The following is a 19,767-nucleotide window of genomic DNA, read 5'->3' as shown; positions in this document are numbered from 1 at the left end:
TAATGATTAAGCTACAATCCTTTGTTAGATTTAATTATCCCCTTTATTAGCCCTCTGTCGTATAGTGAGCCCTATGGGACACAACTGGCATAGATTGAGACTTGATGACCAATCTAAGCAACTTGCCTACCAATTGGTTCTACTCATCAGCTCATGTTCCACTCAAAAGGAGAGGTGACAACAATCACAACCAACCAAATAACCAACTGCACTCCAAAATCTATAAGAACATGTACAACACATAGCATTGCCTTAGTATCACTGCTCAAACAATTGTAGACAAAGCCGTGAGACAGCCATAGCAAACCCACCAAGCAAGACTAGTTCTCTTGGTATAACAACTCATCCCGCCTCGTTTAAACAGCTCCCCGCGAAGCACAGCTTCTATACGCCTCGTTCCTGATCGAGGCCGCCAGCTATGGCTAATTCTTTCCCAGATTGGGAATTCGACTACGCCTCCGCACAAGTGAAGTCCTCTGCTCTTCGTCTGCTCGTTCAAGCTTTTGCTATCGTTGGCGGTTTCTCTGCTAAAATATTCCACCGTAGGGCCTTGCACGGCAGGAGAGTAAATGTGCAAGCAGGTTCAATGTGGTGATTAAACGCTCCATGGAGTGTACAATAGAGAAGGCGAGAGTACATGGCAATCCTTTCTCCGTTTCTGATTACTTGCAGCACAATGTAGGTTGCTTTACTGTCAGAAAGGATGGCAAGGAAACTGCAAGCGTATGTGAGAAGAAGTGTACATGCGGCATCGCAGGAGATCGTGGAGTCTACCATGGCATCCCTCGAAGGATTGGAGAGAAGGCTCAGGCTAAGAATGTGAGTCTCAACCGCCAGCTGACATGTGGTCAGTTCATTTCTAAATCTTGCATCTTCCACCTTATAACCTCTATGTAGATATGTTTCTCTGTATGTTCCTTCTTGGAAAGCGATTTTTTTATATAAAAAAATTCTGTGGAATTCTTTATGGTTCGCTTTTTAATTGCTGGCAACAGTCATACCAATACTATCCACTACAATGATCAAGTTGAACAGCTTAAGGTTCATCTACATGGTTAGTCTATATGGAGCTTTGATACCAACCTGACAACTCGGGCCATTGATGGTAAACTTATATGCTGTAGATGTACGAGATGAGATTTGGAAGCTGATTGAAAAACAGGAAACTAAGCAAGAGTTTCATCTGACACAAATCTTAAAGGACATTCGGGAGCTGAGTAATTGTTTTCGCCAGGCATTTACTGAAGGTAAAATGATTTCTCTGCTTGAGCGTGGTTTCCAATGGATAATTGTTTCATGTGGAATCATCAATCACTCTTAATGGCAAATATTTTGCAATGGTTGAATTGCCTTGATGTGCATTGACTCATACCTGTAGTTTAATCATCCTGTTAAATCTCTAGTTGAGTATTGCAACCATGGCTCTCTTGCTACACTTACTATTCACCCGCTGTCAGTTGGGTTAAGACATTGCTACACCCTCTCTTAACGATATGCATAACTTGCAAGTTTTGTTTGTAATACTGTAAGCTTTGCTTCTCCAAAGCAGGCATTTGTGTAAGGGGATCGTCAAAGAGCAATTTTGATGAAGGGGTCTCTGATTCTGGAAGGAAGACACAGAACGACAGGAAAGTTTTGAAGCCTGCTGTTGAGCAAACGGTAGCCATTGCAGTGAGCAATAAAGTTGATGACATCCAAAGAGAAAATCACGGGGCTGCTGCGCATGTCCATGTTAAATCCTCGTTATTGTCAGTCCAGCCAGCACCACTTGGTGCATATGCATCTTACAACTCTATTAAAAAGACTTTCCAAAATACTAGCATGACCAATGAAGCTGCTCTCATTGAAGGTGCTGAAGTTATTGCAGAAAATGCAGAAGACTCTTGCAACAAACTACATGAGCATCTGGCTGATGACGAGGACATTATGCACGCTCTGAATTTGGAAGAGCAAACGTTTAGACTCAGCTGCAAAGCAGTCCAAAATGATGTGACTGCTCATGTAAAAGAGCCTCTTGAACCTCATATGCGCAGAATAGAAGATGAAAACAGATTTTCAGAACGTGACACAACAATCCTTTCAAATACCCATGCAGCTAAATCTTCTAAAACATGGCAGCAAGGGCAACCTGACTCAAAAAAGCGTGGACTGACAGCCTTCTCCTTGTAAGTAGTCTACTATTACAAGATGATCAGTACTACTACCAAATGATCACGTTGCCACTTCTTTGTGAACTTCTGAATCTGGATGCTACCCAATCATTACAGAACGGAGGGTCATGTAGATTCACAAGGGACTGATTGTGTGCAAGAGATTGAGGATGGAGGCTTCATCACTGTGAAGAGAAGAAATGAATATAAGTTCACAATGCCTTCAAAACCTTGGCATTTCTTGAAAGAAAATTCAGCATTTCCAGCAAAACAGCAAAAGTTAGGGGCCACTAAACTGCAAAGGTCAGGCTACAAGCGGCCAAAGTGCCAATTCAACAGTGTTGACATAGAGCGTCTTGTGACGGCAGTTGAGAAGTTCGGGATAGGACGGTAAAATATTTCATTCTCCGTGTTGACAGAATAGGTTTGAATTTTGTATGCATTGCAATGTTGCTCTTTGCTGGTGAGTCATGACCTGCAAGCATGGGTTTGCAAATAGGTGGAGGGACGTTAAAGAGACCTATTTCTCAGTAGACAGATATCTTTCTGCAGCAAACTTGAAGGTTGGTCTCCCAATTCTGTGAAAACCATGAATCACTAGTATATTCTTGCTCTCATAGATGGTTTTTCTCTCATGAAGGACAAGTGGAGGTCTTTGCTTCATTCAGCAAAGCTTACAGCTTCAAAACAGAGATCCATGAAATTGTCATCTGTGCTGGCGAAGCGTGTCTTGGAGCTTGATGAACATGAGAAGCTTCCATATACCAGGAGACCCATTGCAAATCAGTTCCCTCTTGGGTGGTGAACATACAAGGAGTCCTTAGAAAATGTTACATTGGGCCAAAGCAGCTTGTTTTTTTTCCCCGACTATTCGAGGCATTTTATGTTTAAATCACAGTTTTATTTCAGGCTTTTCATTACATATATATTTGGTCATTAATGCTTGTGTCGCGGGTATCATATCAAGTCACATGCGTTATCTAAAGTGCCTCGTGTAGCGGTCAGCCTCTTTACTTGGTTGGCCTAATGCCAAGGGGCCCCGAATGCCAAATGCCAAGGGGCCCCGAACGTGCCTCGCCTATATCTCACACGGGCACGGGAGATGGGATCTACGGTGGGATGATTGAGCAACGTAGATCTGGGAAAAATGTAAACTTGGGTATTTTTGTAAATTTGGGTACCCGAGTTTACAAAAATACATGAGTTTACTTTTTGCCACAAGATCTATGTTACGTGCTTTATGTCTGGGCCCAAAATTGATGGGAGCCTTTGATCCATCTCCCATGCCCGTGTTAAATATAGCGGACGTGATTGATTGGCATGATTCAGGTCGATCGCAATAATTTCGTTAGTTTATCGTTCCCACAATTGCTTGTTTCCATGGCGCATCACGAGCACAACGTGATGATCCTCTTGCCGCTTTTCAAGTATTGGGCTTGTTTCCATATTATGTCTTAAGAAAAGTGTCACAAGCTTTTGACGGGGAGTTGGTCTAACGGTAAAGGCGAGAAGTTTTAAAAACGCCCACTACGGTTTAGCCCATGTGACATGTAGGTATTGGTGTGGGCACAATCCCGGAAAACTAGCTTCGCATTAGACTGGCTAGGTGCTTATTTTGCTTCTCTATATGTTCGTCTATGTTCAACTATTGTAGAATTATCATGTTGACCGTCTCTCTACTCCTCAAGTAACCACCTTCGAAGGCGACCTCACGGCATCGTTGGGTTTGGATTTCCCTCTACAATTAGTGTCATGTTTTCATATGGTGAGTGCATAGCCCTTCTATCTTTACTTGTAATCTTTTGGAAAATATTATGTAGTCTTGAGTAAGCCCATAGCATATGGTGTAGGGAAAGGTCACTAAAGGACATTCTAAAGGACCTTTCCCCGCCGTCAAGGTCCAAGGAGGAGGCCCAAGCACTGGTATCTGACCACGAAGATGAGCACTCTTGCAACGCAAGTACAATCGATAGATGCAACGCAAGTACAGTTTGTAGAAACGACGCAATATTCTGCATGCTGAATTGTTGTGCAATCATTGGCAAATCATTGCCATGCATTATGGGTGCTGAGTTGTTTGACATCGGAAGGGCCTCGACAGTAATTATGCTGCATAATCGCTAGTAGATGCATGGTCCAAAAGCCTTGCCCCACAACTCTGGAACTTGACGGTGAGTGCATAGCCTTTCAAATAAGTCTGTACTCTTGAGTGAGCCCATAGCATATGGTGAGTGTATAGCCCTTCTATCTTTACCTGTACCTTTTGGCAAATAATTCTGTAGTCTTGAGTGAGCCCATAGAATTCTTTCAAAAGCTAGAGTGCCTGCTGTAATTGACACAAACATGGCTATTAATGTTGAGGTTATCTATCTACCTATTATAATGAGAGAAGGTGTCCTCGGGAAGAGAGGAAATAGCCACGTGGAGGTTGGAGGACGACAGCATACACTTTTGGCTTTTAAATTTTTGAGACTCAAAGGGTTCAAGACATATCGTATCTGTTTCTTCTGTTTTATGCACCCCCCACTATGTTCAGCGAGGGAAGGATGAGGATTTGAATACTATTTTTTTAGAGGGCTCTTGCTATCTTCACCAAACCTTCTTTTTCTACCTGAACAACGCTCCATTGCAGCACCTCCTCCGTCTCCCGATGCTTGCATCTTGAAGGCATGTGCCATTAGGGAAGAAGTTGACATGGTAAACCAACTCATGATGGTCAAGGGCTCTTGAAAAATGACGATGTGCTTTGCAGTACTTTGATCATGTATGTCAAATGTAAAGTAATTGTGATAAAATTTCTAATGTACTTAATATTACTATAGGATGTCTAACAAGAGCCGGAGCGATAAGTTATTTTTAATGAATAGGGAGAAGTTGTTTCTCCAGATGTAGTCGTTTGGAATATAATAAATGGAGAATACTTGCAGCAAGGACTAGCCATGGAAGCTTTCGAATGGTTTTAAAGGAAGGTATCTTTCCGTATGCACTCACTTTTGTAATGTGCCCAATGTTTGAATGTATTTTGTATGATTGTCCTTCTAAGATGCAATCACAAGTGCTCTCATCTTAAAAAGCATTCAAGACTCAACGTTTTGCAAGAAGTCGACATTGACCAACATATTCATGACTACTCCGAGGAAATCTATTGGAATGCATTTATTGTTGCATGATATATCTAGCATAGATAGGGTTGGGAAGCAGTGGAGAAAATGTAGAGTGAGGATTTGTCTCCACATGAGTTCTTGTGGACTCCACATATTGGAACCTACACCTAGCAAGAACCGGCCAATGTAGCGAATGGTTTTTAACGAACATAAAATGAGGACATCTCTACACACGAAATCACTTTTGTAATGGGCTCGATGCCTCTGTGTGTATTTTGTGATGCATAATATGAATGCAACCAAAATGTTCCATGGATGTACCTAATTGTCCCTCTTCATCCTCCTTTGTTGTTCTGCTATTTCGTATGATATGTTTAGCAACAAGGGAAGATTGACCTATTAGTCCTCTTCAAATATGAAGTGAGGCCTTCCCTTCAGATGCAATCAAATATGCTTGTAGTTTGAAAATATTTGGCATTATGAAAAATAGGAGATAAAATTTATGATGAGATTGTTAATAAGGGGTTTTGAAAAATTATGACTAGCTTCGTGGTTCTTTGGTCAACATGTATGTCAAATGTACTATAATTTTGGAAGCAAAAATACTTTCTAATGGGCTTTTTCCTAGCCCATGCTTGAACAACAAATGTATTTCAGAAGGTATATGAAGTGAGCCCTTCTCTCAGGATGCAATTGCATATGTTTGACATGTGGCATTATGCAAGGAGAAAAAATCATGACAGTCAAAGTTTGTAGAGCTTTGGTTGACATGTATGCCAAATGCAATGCATTTTGTTTTTTGGAATGCATTGATTGTTACAAGATATCTAGTAGGGGCAAGGATGTAAAGCATTAAGGTGTTTTCAGTGGATGCAAAGCAAGGGTGTAACTCTAGATTTAGTCTCTTGGGCTGAACATAAAGAAAGATATGGCTTACAAAGCTTTGGAATGTTATCAATGGATGCAAAAGAAGTATATCTCCTTGGATGCAATCTTTTGTCATGTACCCAATGCATGTATGTGTATTGTGTCATGCATAACTCATATGCAACCTAATATATATTTAGAATATCTATTTCCCTTTCCCATCCTCTTATGTTGTGTCACTCTCCTATCTAATGTGTCTAGCTGGGAACGTCGAGGGTGGTTGTCATCAGATACGAAAGGAAGGTTTCACTCTAGTTGTAATCATATAAGCTTGCATCTTGAAGACATGTGATAATATGTAGCAAGTTGACATGGAGATGACGTACATTACAATGTTCTATTTGATATCTATGCCTAATGTGATGTGATTTTGAAAGCACAAAAAAAAAACTTAATGAGCTGTCAAGATGTGTTGAGTAGTGATGGGACTGAGAAGCATTGGGTTCTTTTTTTTTAAAATGAGTACAAATGGAGGATTTTTCTCTAGATGTAGTCTCCTGGACAACTCTAATAGGAGAATGTGCCCAAATCTCTCAAATGTTTTCTATGGATGCAGAAAGAAGAAGTCTCCCAAACGCATTTATTTTTGTAATTTGTTCAAGGAATGTATGTTATTATTGTGTCATGCATAATACATGTGCAACTAGATTTGTCTTCAACGAATAAATGAAAACCAAAACTTCTTCACTTTACAAATTGTTGAAGATGAACATGCATCAACACAAGTTTATTCTACTTATGCAATTGTGTGATGTAGGTTGGTATAAAGAGGTAGACTAAGCAACATAAATTGGCAAAGGCAAACAAATTCATGATGAGATTGTTAGCGAGCTGATCTTGATTGATTCTAGGATATGTCCAAAATTCAAAAATAGGTGTAGGGGATGGTCCCTTGCTGACCATTCTTGGGAATCCATGCAGCTCCATGGCCACCGACGGAGGCCGAGATCCATGTAGGAGCATAGATTCCTAGGGAATGGTTAGGTGCAAGGGACCATTCCTAGCCATCACTCAAGGGGAGGGGGGTGCTATGATAGGCATTGACAACAACATGGCATCAATGATTTCCATGTGCTGAGTTGGCGCCAAGGCAGCCATTCTCTTGCATGGGATTCTCTCCAAATGCAATCACCTATGCTTACACTTAAAGGCATGGTTCAAGGTGCATGTGGCACTATGCAAGAAATTTACATGGCATAAAATTTACAAAGAGATTTTTAGGCAAGGATGCTTGGAAATAGATGACATGCTTTGTAGTATTCTGGTCAAATGTGCTCCAAACATGCTAAACTCTTGTTAACCCATATAAATTTTTAATTGGCTTTGGGATCTTTGAATGTATTGAGCGTAGGATATGTTCATTGGGGTTGGCAAGAAGTACTTAATTACTGAGGTTATGACACAAAGAACAATGATATGGAATAGATAATGTATCTCTTTTATAGTTCTCCTCTCTATCCCTACATAAGAGGTGTATGATCATTAGGAAGGGAATGGGGTCTACCTAGGGCCTCTTTACTTGGCAATGACTATGGAAAGTCATGTAAACTGAGGTTATGACACAAAGAAAATTGACATGGAATAGATAATGTATCTCTTTTATTCACAGAAAGTTCTCCTCTCTATCCCTACATAAGAGGTCACAAAATGTAACACATTTTCTTGAGCAATGCAATCACTGATTCTCTTTCCACCATGAATGGCTCTCTTGTTCATCCAACATACTCTTTCAACTGATATCAGACCCATGATAGTGTATGATCATTCGGAAGGAAATGGGGTCTAAGCTAGGGCCTCTTTACTTGGCAGTGACTATGTAAAGTCATGTAAACTGAGGTTATGACAAAAAGAACAACGATATGAAATAGATAATGTATCTCTTTTATGTCACAAAAAGTTCTCCTCTCTATACCTACATAAGAGGTCACAATGTAACACATTTTCTTGAGCAATGCAATCACTAATTCTCTTTCCACCATGAATGTCTCTCTTGTTCATCCACCATACTCTTTCAACTAATAGTAGACCCATGATAGTGTATGATCATTAGGAAGAGAATGGGGTCTAGCTAGACCTCTTTATTTGGCGGTTTAAGGGAGTCGAACCTTTAGCATTAACAAAGCAATCAAAGGATAACTTTTGAATTCAAATATGCAGCAGGTGAAACCACATCATCGACGGAAAGAGCTCAATGTGTAGATCATAGATCTATAATGTTTAATCAAATCAGAGACTCTAAGCAGGAGTCATGGAAGGCCACATCATGTAGCATTTTGACAGGAAGAGCTCAATGTGTAGATCATAGATCTATAATCTTTAATCAAATTAGAGATTGTAAGCATGAGTCATGGAAGGTTAAAAATTGTAAAATTGTGCAGAAAGAGCTCAATGTGTAGATCATAGATCTATAATCTTTAATCAAATCAGAGATTGTAAGCATGAGTCATGGAAGGCTAAAAATTGTAAAATTGTGCAGAAAGAGCTCAATGTGTAGATCATAGATCTATAATCTTTAATCAAATCAGAGATTGTAAGCATGAGTCATGGGAGGCTAAGAAGTAAAATTGTGCAGAAAGAGCTCAATGTGTAGATCATAATTCTATAATCTTCAATCAAATAAGAGATTGTAAGCATGAGTCATGGAAGGCTAAAAATTGTAAAATTGTGCGCTCCGGCTCCCTTTTTGAGGGGAGAAGTGCATCCTTTGACCACTCTTACACCTCTTTTACACACGTATCATTCTCACACACATAGCATGCATCTATACATCAAAATGTTCAATCACCTCCATAATGTTACGGCAAATAAAGAGGCCCTCCTAGACCCCATCTTCTTCTTAACGTTAGATATAGTTATAAAATAATATCTATGCTTAGTTTTTCATCTCTATTGTTTTGGGTCATTTGTCTTAATGCATGCACTAATCATTCATCAATTACACGAGTCTTACACATGATCTTTTCTAAAGTATTAAACCATTACCCTTGCACGGGATAATACCCTTCCTTGTAATGGTACTTAGATTCTCCATAGCGAAAACTCAACCCTTAATCTCTTGAGTGGAGACTTTCATTCTCTTCTAACTAATTAAATTCATCAAACAGTCACTGATGCTCACAGTTTGTGTGTGTGGAACCACTCTTCAAGACCTTTTTAATTAGCCCCTTACAATTTGATTTGGTTTGGATTAGACTTGTCAATTAAGCTTCATAAACCTTGTATAATTGGTGTGCACTTTCTCACTATTGACGACAATGGTCATCCCTAATAGACTACTACTCTTTCATCCCACTAGGGAGCTTTGGAGTGTTTGAACAAGTGCTCCCACAATGTACCGATGCCATACTTTAGTAGTGCGAAAGTGGTTCTTCTTATGGGCTAGTTGTCTATGTTATTTTGGCATTGTCACAAGTAGCTCCATTATACAACACTAGTGGCAATTTCCTATTAAAGGGTCTCAACACCAATTCTAAACCCAACTCACAGCTCATTCCTAGTGGCAACAAGTGTCAAGTTCCTCAAGAGTTTCCCATATCTTTGGAGCACAAGGGGCTTTTATTTCAAAGGAACAAGCGAGTCTTGACATGCTTTTTATAGAACTCTTTCTAAAGGATGCAAGTGCATGCGCATGCGCGCGCGTGCACACACACACACACACACACACACACACACACACACACACACACACACACACACACACACACACACACACACATATTACTCTCCTTTCTACCTTTTTGAAAACTCACACACTTGGAGATTTATCTCTTGCTACCAGTGCTCGAAAAAACCTAGGTTTAGTGTAATCACACCTACAAATTTTGAAATTCACCTCTAAGTTTTATATTTGAAGGTGAGAAAACCTACAAAATTTTGGAAAAATTAGTATAATTCGGTATAAAAACCTTCAAATTTTGTTAATTCACATTTGGAAAAAAGTTTTTCTCAAGCACTGCTTGCTACACATGTACAAAAACTTTTGATTCATAACCTCTAATATCTTATGTCACCTACATATAGGCAAACATTGATACAAATGGAATGGGAATCTAAAGGAGCCACCTACTGACCACATGGATGATTCAGAATCCCCCGAAACAATGAGTTATCACCCTAACCATCTTTCATCATTTCTTTGGAATTACACTAGTTTGTCCCTCAAGATTTAAGGTTGTACCAATCTCAAACCCGTCAAAGTCCAGGGGAGGGGGGCGACCAATCTGGGCCGTTCATTTGCTCTGTATTCTGCTACGAAATTCAGCACTGCAACCGCTCGATAAGTGACGGATCATCATGCATGATACTTAGCTCTCAGGCCAACCATTTGCAAGCACATCAGCGCACGTAATAAGGACATGTCGCTGTCGTTGTGTGTAATCGCCAAGACGTCCCTTTCGATGCTCAAAATCCATGGCATGTCTCTGTCTGGCCCCCCTCGCCCTGGACATTTGACGGCTGGGAATGGTCTTACAGTGACCATTCCCTATTTAAATCAGTGCTCCCGGCCTCCGTCGGTCACCCTGATTAAAACAGGGAATGGTCACTGTAAGACCATTCCCTAACCAAACTGGGCTTGCCTACTTCACAAATTGTAGGTGTTTGTTTCCACCTATTTCACATGTTCTTGATTTGACTTTAAGAAACACCACAACTGGTGATATGTGTTATTGGATGGTTTGTTAACCATATGTATTAAATTCTTAAACCTTTTCTTTGCTCCTCCGGGTGGTGAATTAGTTCTAAAGATAGCCTATCTAAGCAGTAAGGAAGTCAATGGTGGTTTGATACTCAAAATATGTGGGAACATATTTTTTTAATTTTTTTTTTGAATTAAAAGTCACAAGCTTATGCTGGAAATGTAGCCAATTATGGTGACCCCCATCAAGCCATGAGTTAAGGGCAATGAAGAGAAATTAGCGTCAGCTAACTGCTTGGTACATGAATGCCAAGCTCAGACTTTATAGAGAGCAACATCCATATTGAATGTACCCTTAGTAAGCCTGTGCAACCATCAAACTGTGATTGTATCGCAAACAAGCGTGTGCATGCGCGTGCGTACACACACACACACACACACACACACACACACACACACACACACACACACACACACAAGGCATACTTGAACTAGTGTATCATTTTGTTAAGTGAGCACGAAGGAGGTTGAGTCTCTAAGAGCTAGCAATTGTGCTCACGTGCACACACACACATACACATACACAAAAACATAAAGACGTCTAGAGTACAAAGATAGTTGGTCATCGACCCACATTAATCGGCCGAATCTACATTCATAAAAAAATGAAACGTACCGGAAGTCCGTTTTTCATTTGACCATTGTGAGCTATAATCAAACTCAATTAAGCTCATTAAGAAAGCAATTATACTCTTTTTTGATTTTTTAAGTCTTGCATATTGTAATCTTTAGCAATACTTGATGAAACTATTCAATGTATTTTTTAAAAATTAGATGCTTGTGCACTAGTGCCACATAAAATGTACACTTTATTGCTTGTGTACACTTGCACATGTATCTTGCTTAGCTCAGGATGTCATATGAAATGAAAAATTATGCATATTATCAAAGAACTTCTCCATTGTTACTTCATGTACATCACAATAGTCGTCTTAAAATCACATACACATTAGGAAGAGAGTGAGGTCTAGGAGGGTCTCTTTATTTGGCAATTTAAGGGAGTCAAACCTCTAGTCTTAAGAAAGCAATCAAAGAACAACATTTGATTTCAAATAGGCAAAATAGCTAGTTTATTGAGTTCAAAATTTCCCTCCAATTTGAAATTTAAAATCTAGCGGGCAAAACTATATCACGTAACATATCTATGGAAAGAGCTCTGGGTGTTGATCACACCCGGGGGATTCAACTAGTAGTACTAGGAAGATGTCACCTGCGTGCATCAAAACTGCCATTTTACCCCCTATATACGGGACCCTCCTTTGTAAAATCTAAATTTTTGGCCTTATTAACCCCCCTATTGTACACTCACGTGACATCATACAGTAATCCTTAGTGAAGTCCCCGGGTGATCACAGATCTATAATCTCCGCTTAAATTGGAGTTTGTATGTAAGAGGTATAGAAAGCCAAAAATCATAAAATTGTTCATCCCCTTTTGGGGAAAAAGTGCAACTTTTGACCACTCTTACAACTGCCTTACACACCCATCATTCTTGCACACATGGCATGCACCTATTCGTCAAATTGTTAAGCACCTCCATAATCTTATTGAAAATTAAGAGGCCCTCTTAGACTCCGTTCTCTTCCTAATGATAATCTTTGTTGGATGTAAAACATAAATAAATTAAGATGTTTGCATACAATATAGCTTGTACTTTGCAAAATTTCCATAAGAGAACTGTGAAATGGTGGAGGATGGTCATCAAAAACATTTTTTGAGTGCTCCAATTAACACATAAGGGACTATTTGAAATTGTTTCTTGAGAACATTGTATCCTTTATGGTACGTCATTTCAAATAGAATGATAACTACATTTGACCATACCTCGAATATTCATAGAAATCTTGCTTTGTCACCTGCTATTTCTTCAAAGCATAGCCATAGGCTTATTGTTTAGTACACGGCTTACTCAACTTTTAAATTTTCTGACCACATAGTGCACTCAAAGTCGTTTTAAAACCAGTACTAAGTATGTATACATATTAAGGGGTAATTTTTTGGTGATTAAACATAAAGGTTTCTTGACATGAAGATTCTTTCTGGGGGCAACCTGTTGGTAGGTTAAGTTCTTTGCTTTTGGCCATAAAGAAAGAAACTCTATCTTTTAAGCAGGTATACACATACACATACACATACATGTATTTTTTGCATAAGAGCATTATAAAAATTATGAACCAATGAGAAGAGGGTGGTGCACACTCTATGTCCTCAAAAAAGTAGGGGGACAAAGTAGTTTCACACTTCTTAATAACCTCTTACCTAGTGAGGAGGTGGCCACGGGGGGAGGAGCACTTGGAACCTCCAAGTTTCCCTCCTTTTTGACTTGGTTGTGAAAAAAACCCCAAAAACTTAAAAGTTTTTTTTTTTCAAAAATCAAATCTTATCTTCTTAAAACCCCCTAAACTTTAAAAAGACCTTTTTTGACTTTCAAAGTCAAAATTTGCACTAAAAAAACCCTAAAATCCAAAAGTTTTTAGAAACTTTTGAAACATAATTTTCTACTCTCCAAACCTACCCCAAAACTTTTCCATATCTAAAAAGTGATTTTCTCTCTCTAGAACCCCTTTTTCAAGCCCTCCTTGGTTGCAACCATCACACTCACCCTCTACTCCAACATTATCTCTCTACCACCATCTCCATTGCAGCAGAAAGGAAGCTCCTCTCTCCTCCCCTCCCACCTCTCATTTCCACACCAAGAAAAGGTCATTCGCCTTCTCCTATCTCCATTGCCACCATGCTCCTCCCCCTCTCTGCCACCACTACGACCTCCCATTGGCACACCAAACAAACTCATTCCTTTTCTCCCACCTGCATTGTAGCAACACGCAAGGTCCTCCTAATTTCCTTTTCTCACCCATGGCCATCTCTACTCCGAAAAGGCGGCCAAAGGATGAGGTCACATCACTTGTATGCCACAACACAAGAGGTATAGATGGTGAGTGGGTGCCACAAGAATTCACTAAAGGTGCTTGGGTATACATGCAACCATTTGCTATTGACCCTTGCCATGTTTGAAACCGTGCAAACTTGGATGATCATTGAAAAGGAGAGCTCCTTGGCTTCAAGAATCACAAGGACAAGGAGACCGTAACCATTGTGAAACATGTTTTCTCAATGTTAAGCATGAAATTGCAATAACCAATTTGATTCCCAACACATTGTAAGTACATTTTTTGAGAATACAAAGCTGGGTGTGAAGTCACAATGGAATGTTTTAAGGGCTTCATAATTATGATTTGTCCTGATTTTGCAGTCATATTCTCATCTACGTTGGTGGAGGAGAAGCCACTTTATAGCCTCTCCGGCACATTCAATGCTATACATGTAGATATTGGAGCAACAATTTTTGCACACCTTTGCCCAACCATATTGGTGCAAAGAAGAATTTTCTTCTATTCTCACTCCTATATTGTACCTACTTCTACACAAGGTTATGGGAAGCTTGAACCCATCAAAGTATCTTCCTTATTAAGGATGGAGTGGCCACAACCAAATTTATGGTCGATAGCTAGCATCTTTCAAGCAAAAGATGGTATGTCCAAAACTCCTTGAAATATTCTAAGGCTTCAAGGTCTATGGGTTTGAGTCCACCAAATTTTCAGTCCATCAAAGTTTGACGATCATTGCCTACTTATTGTTGAATGTCTGTAGATTGAAAAAAGAGTGGAAGACAAAATGAAGGTCCATGATGATTGGGGCATGGATGGAGCTATGCTATCGGTGTTATAGCTTTGCAACTTTTGCATTTTTGGAAACAATCCCTTCTGTAATCGATTTTCTTAGCTTTGGAAAATTTTGGACTTTGAATATAATTTTTCATTCTACAATAGCATCTTGTGTACAACTTGTTTCAATACCATTTTTAGTTATTATTGAAATCTACGCAATACAATCAGACGACATTCCATTTTTGGTAAAAGTGCATTTTTTAAAGTGCCTTCTTTTGTGTGAAACAGTGCCTTTTTTTTAAAGGCAACCATTATAAAGAAGGGGGGGGGGGGGGGGGGGGGGGGGGGACTAGATAGCTCATTCTAACATTTCACTTCCATAACCCTTGAGCTCTTCCGCATTCTGTCGGCACCCTAAACTAGATATGGATGCCTCTACAGCCTCTACATCTGCACCCACATTCACCCCTTTGTCACGCTTCACCCTCTTCCTCAAGGATACCAAGTACAAGGGAAAGTTGGACTTTCACACATTCTTCACTTGTCTCCTTGACCTTGACACCATAGTTTCCCTCCACATGGATGCATTTGCCATGATTTTAGCGTTCATGGAGTAGCACATTATAAAATATGCTGTAATTATCCCCCCACATGTACGGATCTGGGTGCCTTGCAATCTCTTGCGCTACATCCAGAAAGGTGATCACCCATTCTCCAAGTTGTTGAGACGGTTCCAAGAAATTGCTGCCGATGCAAGCTATCGAGCAGGTCTGAGGGGTGCCAATGTTGAAGAAGTGAAAATTGGGGGTGAAGTACCTTTCTTGACTGACTACGTTTATCTTTCTTGTTAGCGAGGAGGAACCCGATTTAGAGGAGGTGTGCCTTTCACACCTTCATGTTGGGTCCATCATCAAGGATGCCAAGGAGTAGAAGGGTGCTCCCATAAACCCTTCAATGATAGGCCAAGCACTTCAGCTTGGGTACCCTAGGGGGCTCAAGAAAGTGGTTGAAAAACCCATCATTGTGGCTAGAACTAGTGACACTCCAGAGGATGCACCACTAATAGATGAGGCAATCCCTGAAGTAGAGATCAACCACTTATCATCAGTGGTAGTGGGATGGGGAGGAGTATCTCTTTTTACACAACTTAGAGAAAACATTGGCCTACGCATGGATGAGTTCCTGAGCGTGCTATGCACCAGTGCCCAATTTCCCCTAGACAATACACCAAATGCCCTTAAAAGAAAGCTCCTGCCACTTGTTAACTCTGTTACTGACACTATTGCACTTGTGTGTGCGGAGGTTCTGGCAGCAGAACAATTGCACGTGGCCGTGGATTCAGATTTCTAGGCCACACAAGCCAAGGTTGTGGTTGTGGCAAGGATTCCTACTCCAGTACAAAACCCCGCATTTGATGAGCCAAAGTTCATGGATGAAGTGAAGTCATGCATCGACTTGGATGCCTCTTTTTATTACCCTTGATTGGTTTATGATAGACGCCTTGGACCTTGATGAGTTTGTAGCACAGACGGGCAGCAAGCGAACATCGAACGGCCTTTGGATCACAGTCCTCCCTTGCACATTGCATAGGAAATCTTCCCCCTGACAATGTTTCCATTGTACACAATGAGTTTACTTCCCAGTGCCATTTATGACGTGGTCATTGAAACCTTTGAGAAAAGTTTTGTGTTTATGCATTATTGCCCAAACTGTGCATCTTATATTCCTAGTGTGTAGATCCCTTATATGCACTGCATTTGGCACTGGATTTCGTGGCAAGGTGCTTGCCTAGATAGGGATACATGCTTCTGCTGGCTCAATTGACCCTTAGGCGGTAGCGCACTCCCTCCTGGCTTGGGAGTTGCCTTATGTGCAAGAGAGACGCCAATAAATGGCTAAGAAAATTATGGGCTTCTCAAATGAAAGATGTAATTTTTTATCTTCTCAAAAGTAACAAAATATATGGAGTTGCTTATCTATCTTGTACATTCTTTTCAATTCCATTTGAAAGTTTTCAAAAATTTCTAAACTTGGTGTTGTGATTTACTAAGTGGTGTCCTTTTTGCTTTGCAAAACAACTCATTGTAAGTGGGGATGCTGTCAAGCGATGGACGGGGTGAGGGGGGTGTGAAGTGCTTTGTGGATAGTTGAATTCAAGCAATATATGAGCTTTCCTGGTGTCCTAGGTGCAGACAAGGCCAAAAAAGGCAAAAAGGGGGTGGCCACAAGGGCGGACAGATAAGTCAAACATGGGGTCCCTGTTTGGTTGATCTCTGCGTCCTTGTGGCCACCCCCCTTTTTGCTCTTTTTGGCCTTATTCGCACTCCAGGACAGCAAGAAAGCTCAGATACTACTTGAATTCAACCGTTCATGCACTATACACCCCCCTTTTGTTGGAGCCAAACCTGAGTCCATGCATAAACACTTGGGTTTTATACAAGTTATATACTTTTCTGGAGTCTTGGGGTGTAGACAAGGCCAAAAAAGGCAAAACGGGGGGTGGCCACAAGGGTGCACATATCTACCAAACCGGGGTCCCAATTTGGCTGATTTGAATGCCCTTGTGACCACCCCCCTTTTTGCCTTTTTTGGCCTTGTCTGCATCCCAAGACACCAGAAAAGCACATATACTGCTCGAATTCAATTGTTCATGCACAGACACACCCCCTTCTCCCTTGACACTCGTGGACTCAAAGTTTGTTCAATACACAAATATCATTTAACTTAAACACATCAAGAAGCTAAAAACCTTAAATGATTTTGGAGACAAAAGATACAAAACTCCCAATCCTTTGGTCATTGTCAAAAAGTTTGATTACAAAAGTAGGGTGTGGGTAATACAAAATGGTGGGTTTCACTTCGGCTAAAGCTCAAAGTCTCGCCTCAGCGTGCAAGCTGCATGTCCTTTGGTTGTATCGTCACTCTCTTTGCATGTATGGCACAGAGGTTGGTATCTTCCAACACAGAGATGATGTGGGCCTTTGCAGCTTCTTGAGTTGTCTCCAACACCATTGTTTGCATTATTTATTGATTGCCACATCTTTGGAGCACCTCCTTCACCATGTGAGCAAAGGGGGCTCGTGGAATCAACAACTCGATTGTCTCTTCTGGTAGTGCCAAAATTTTGCAAATGACCTTGCTATTTTGCGACGATGCTGAGGTTGTATGGGGGGCACTTGCACATTTTGTAGTGGGTGACGCTTGGTCTTCTTTCACTAGCAAGGATGAGAATATGCAAGGGGAAGGTGCAACGGACAAGAAGGGAGTGGAAAAACCTAAAGGGACAGGGGAAGAGACCAAGCACGGGGTGGAAGAACCTAAAGGGGCAAGGAAAGAGACCAAGCATGGGGTGGAGGCCAAGGAGGATGAGAGGGAGGTTGGAAGTCAAGAAGGGGGTTCATGGGAGGACAAGATCGGGGAGGATGCCAAGGAGGGGAAAGGGGTGGATGATGCCAATAGAAAGGGACACATGCCAGGAAAGGGGAACAAGAAAAAAGGGAAAAGGCAGGCAAAGCAAAGAACAGGGACGGGGCCGAGAATGCCAAAGAGAAAGTGGAAGTAGAGAATGCAAAAGTGGATAGCACCGACGGGGATGTGGATCCAGCGGTTGGTACAGAATCTGATAGGTGATTCTTCTGATTTGGCGACCCTATCAGAGCTTTTTTGTGTGCAAAGAAAGAAGCACAACCGTGCCCGTGACCAGTTGACTCATGCATGCAAGTGTATCCCTTTTGACATGCAAATGTATTTCACATAATGTGCTTTTCATTTCATTGAATCAATTCAACTTTTGGCATTTGTATTTCATCTCTTGTTCTCTCTATAATACCAAGGTGTGTTTAGCTTGTAAGTGTGTTCCAATGGTACTATTCATTTCCAAACTAAGTATTGCACAATACAATACCAAATTGGTACTATCGAGTACCAATATTTTTCAAACTAAGTATTGCACAATACAATACCAAATTGGTAGTATTGAGTACCGAATTTGGTAGTTTTTGGTGTGATACCAGTTTTCTTTTTATGATATGATGATTGCACTATCTGTTTGCACTGTCTGTTTTCATCCACTCATATGGACTGTTGGTATTGTAGTAAACTAACTCTTGGTGGCTAGATGAGCCACTAGCAAACACAACGCTTGCGCTTGGTGTGGCTGCTAAACCCGAGTGATTGATTGTGCTTGATCTTAATGGGGTGTTGTAGACAAGCTGCCACAAAATTCTAGAAGGCCTTTGGGTTTTGGACAAGAACCTCCAACTACGGATCGTCAGACTCAATAGCTCACTAAGAATTTGGCACTATTCACTTCATGTTGGTAGTGAGCCATGTTGTCTATCAGGTTTTGGAGAAGTTATTGTGCATCACTTGAAACCCTAAAGTTCCAAATATATAGTTGTAGCTTGGATCCATTGTCTTGCACCGAATGCTCACAGTGTTGTACATGAACTTATGCAAAGAATTCTACAATACCAAATTTTGGTAGTGCTTGTCATCACTTTGGTACAGATTAGCTCCCTCTTGGTGATGGTTAGTATTATTTTGGTATTGGTTAGGGACAAGTTGGTATAGATCTTGAAAATTAATGTACAACAATCTCAAATATTGAACATAGGAAGTGAAGAATAGCAAGAAAAACAGTAAATCATGAGGAGAAAAAGATGTATTCTGTCTAGATAGGAGAAAAAGCATTCACTTGCCCACTTAGGGGTTTTGGAAATGTGTTTCAAGTAACATGGATGCACCATCGCTCTCATCATCATCATCATATGGCATGCTATTGAATATATTATCATATAGTTTAGTAGATAACTTGAATTGATTAAGGATTCCTGCAATAGGCTCCATCGGGAAACGTATGGCCCTTACAAGATGTGAGTATATCATGACTGGAGATGTTTGATTCAATAGGCTATATGTATCAAATTTTTCTTCCACTTGGCCATAGTAGAAGCCTTCAACAACCTTCCCGCCTCTAACAATCTTGTTATGCCACTTCTCCTTTTGTGCTCTCACTGTCTGGTACAACACTTTTGTGCATTTGATAAGGTAGAATTCCTCTTTAGCCTTGACTTCTTTCACTACAAAGTTATCCCCAATGAACAACATTTTACAAAACATTTCAGGGCATCCTTCATACAATGGCAAGATAGAAACTTGGCTCATAGGCATAGAATTTGAATATCCATCATCCTCCTCATCATCCTCTTTGTTGTCCCTTG

The 19,767-nt window shown here is 40.5% G+C and overlaps 1 protein-coding gene across 3 annotated transcripts; it reads left to right on the top strand.

Annotated features, from left to right (window-relative positions):
* Positions 1 to 299: 299 nt before the first annotated feature.
* On the top strand, positions 300 to 3,059 carry LOC147451095 (uncharacterized). Of its 3 annotated transcripts, none has more exons than XM_086520857.1 (8): positions 300 to 466; positions 683 to 819; positions 996 to 1,054; positions 1,125 to 1,247; positions 1,550 to 2,165; positions 2,268 to 2,540; positions 2,650 to 2,713; positions 2,791 to 3,059. In XM_086520857.1, the coding sequence occupies exons 1-8, from the start codon at positions 419 to 421 to the stop codon at positions 2,953 to 2,955; spliced, it is 1,485 nt and encodes a 494-aa protein (XP_086376983.1). In that variant the 5' UTR covers positions 300 to 418; the 3' UTR covers positions 2,956 to 3,059. The 3 variants fall into 3 exon arrangements, with proteins under 3 accessions (XP_086376983.1, XP_086376985.1, XP_086376984.1); XM_086520859.1 differs by having other exon boundaries at positions 2,771 to 2,933; XM_086520858.1 differs by lacking the exon at positions 996 to 1,054 and having other exon boundaries at positions 307 to 847.
* Positions 3,060 to 19,767: the final 16,708 nt, after the last annotated feature.

Source organism: Adiantum capillus-veneris, chromosome 9 (assembly GCF_014529385.1).
Source record: "Adiantum capillus-veneris isolate H3 chromosome 9, ASM1452938v2, whole genome shotgun sequence".
In the NCBI taxonomy this organism is placed as follows: Eukaryota; Viridiplantae; Streptophyta; class Polypodiopsida; order Polypodiales; family Pteridaceae; genus Adiantum; species Adiantum capillus-veneris.
The sequence above is the reverse complement of the archived record's forward strand: the minus strand, read 5'-3'. Positions and strand labels throughout refer to the sequence as shown.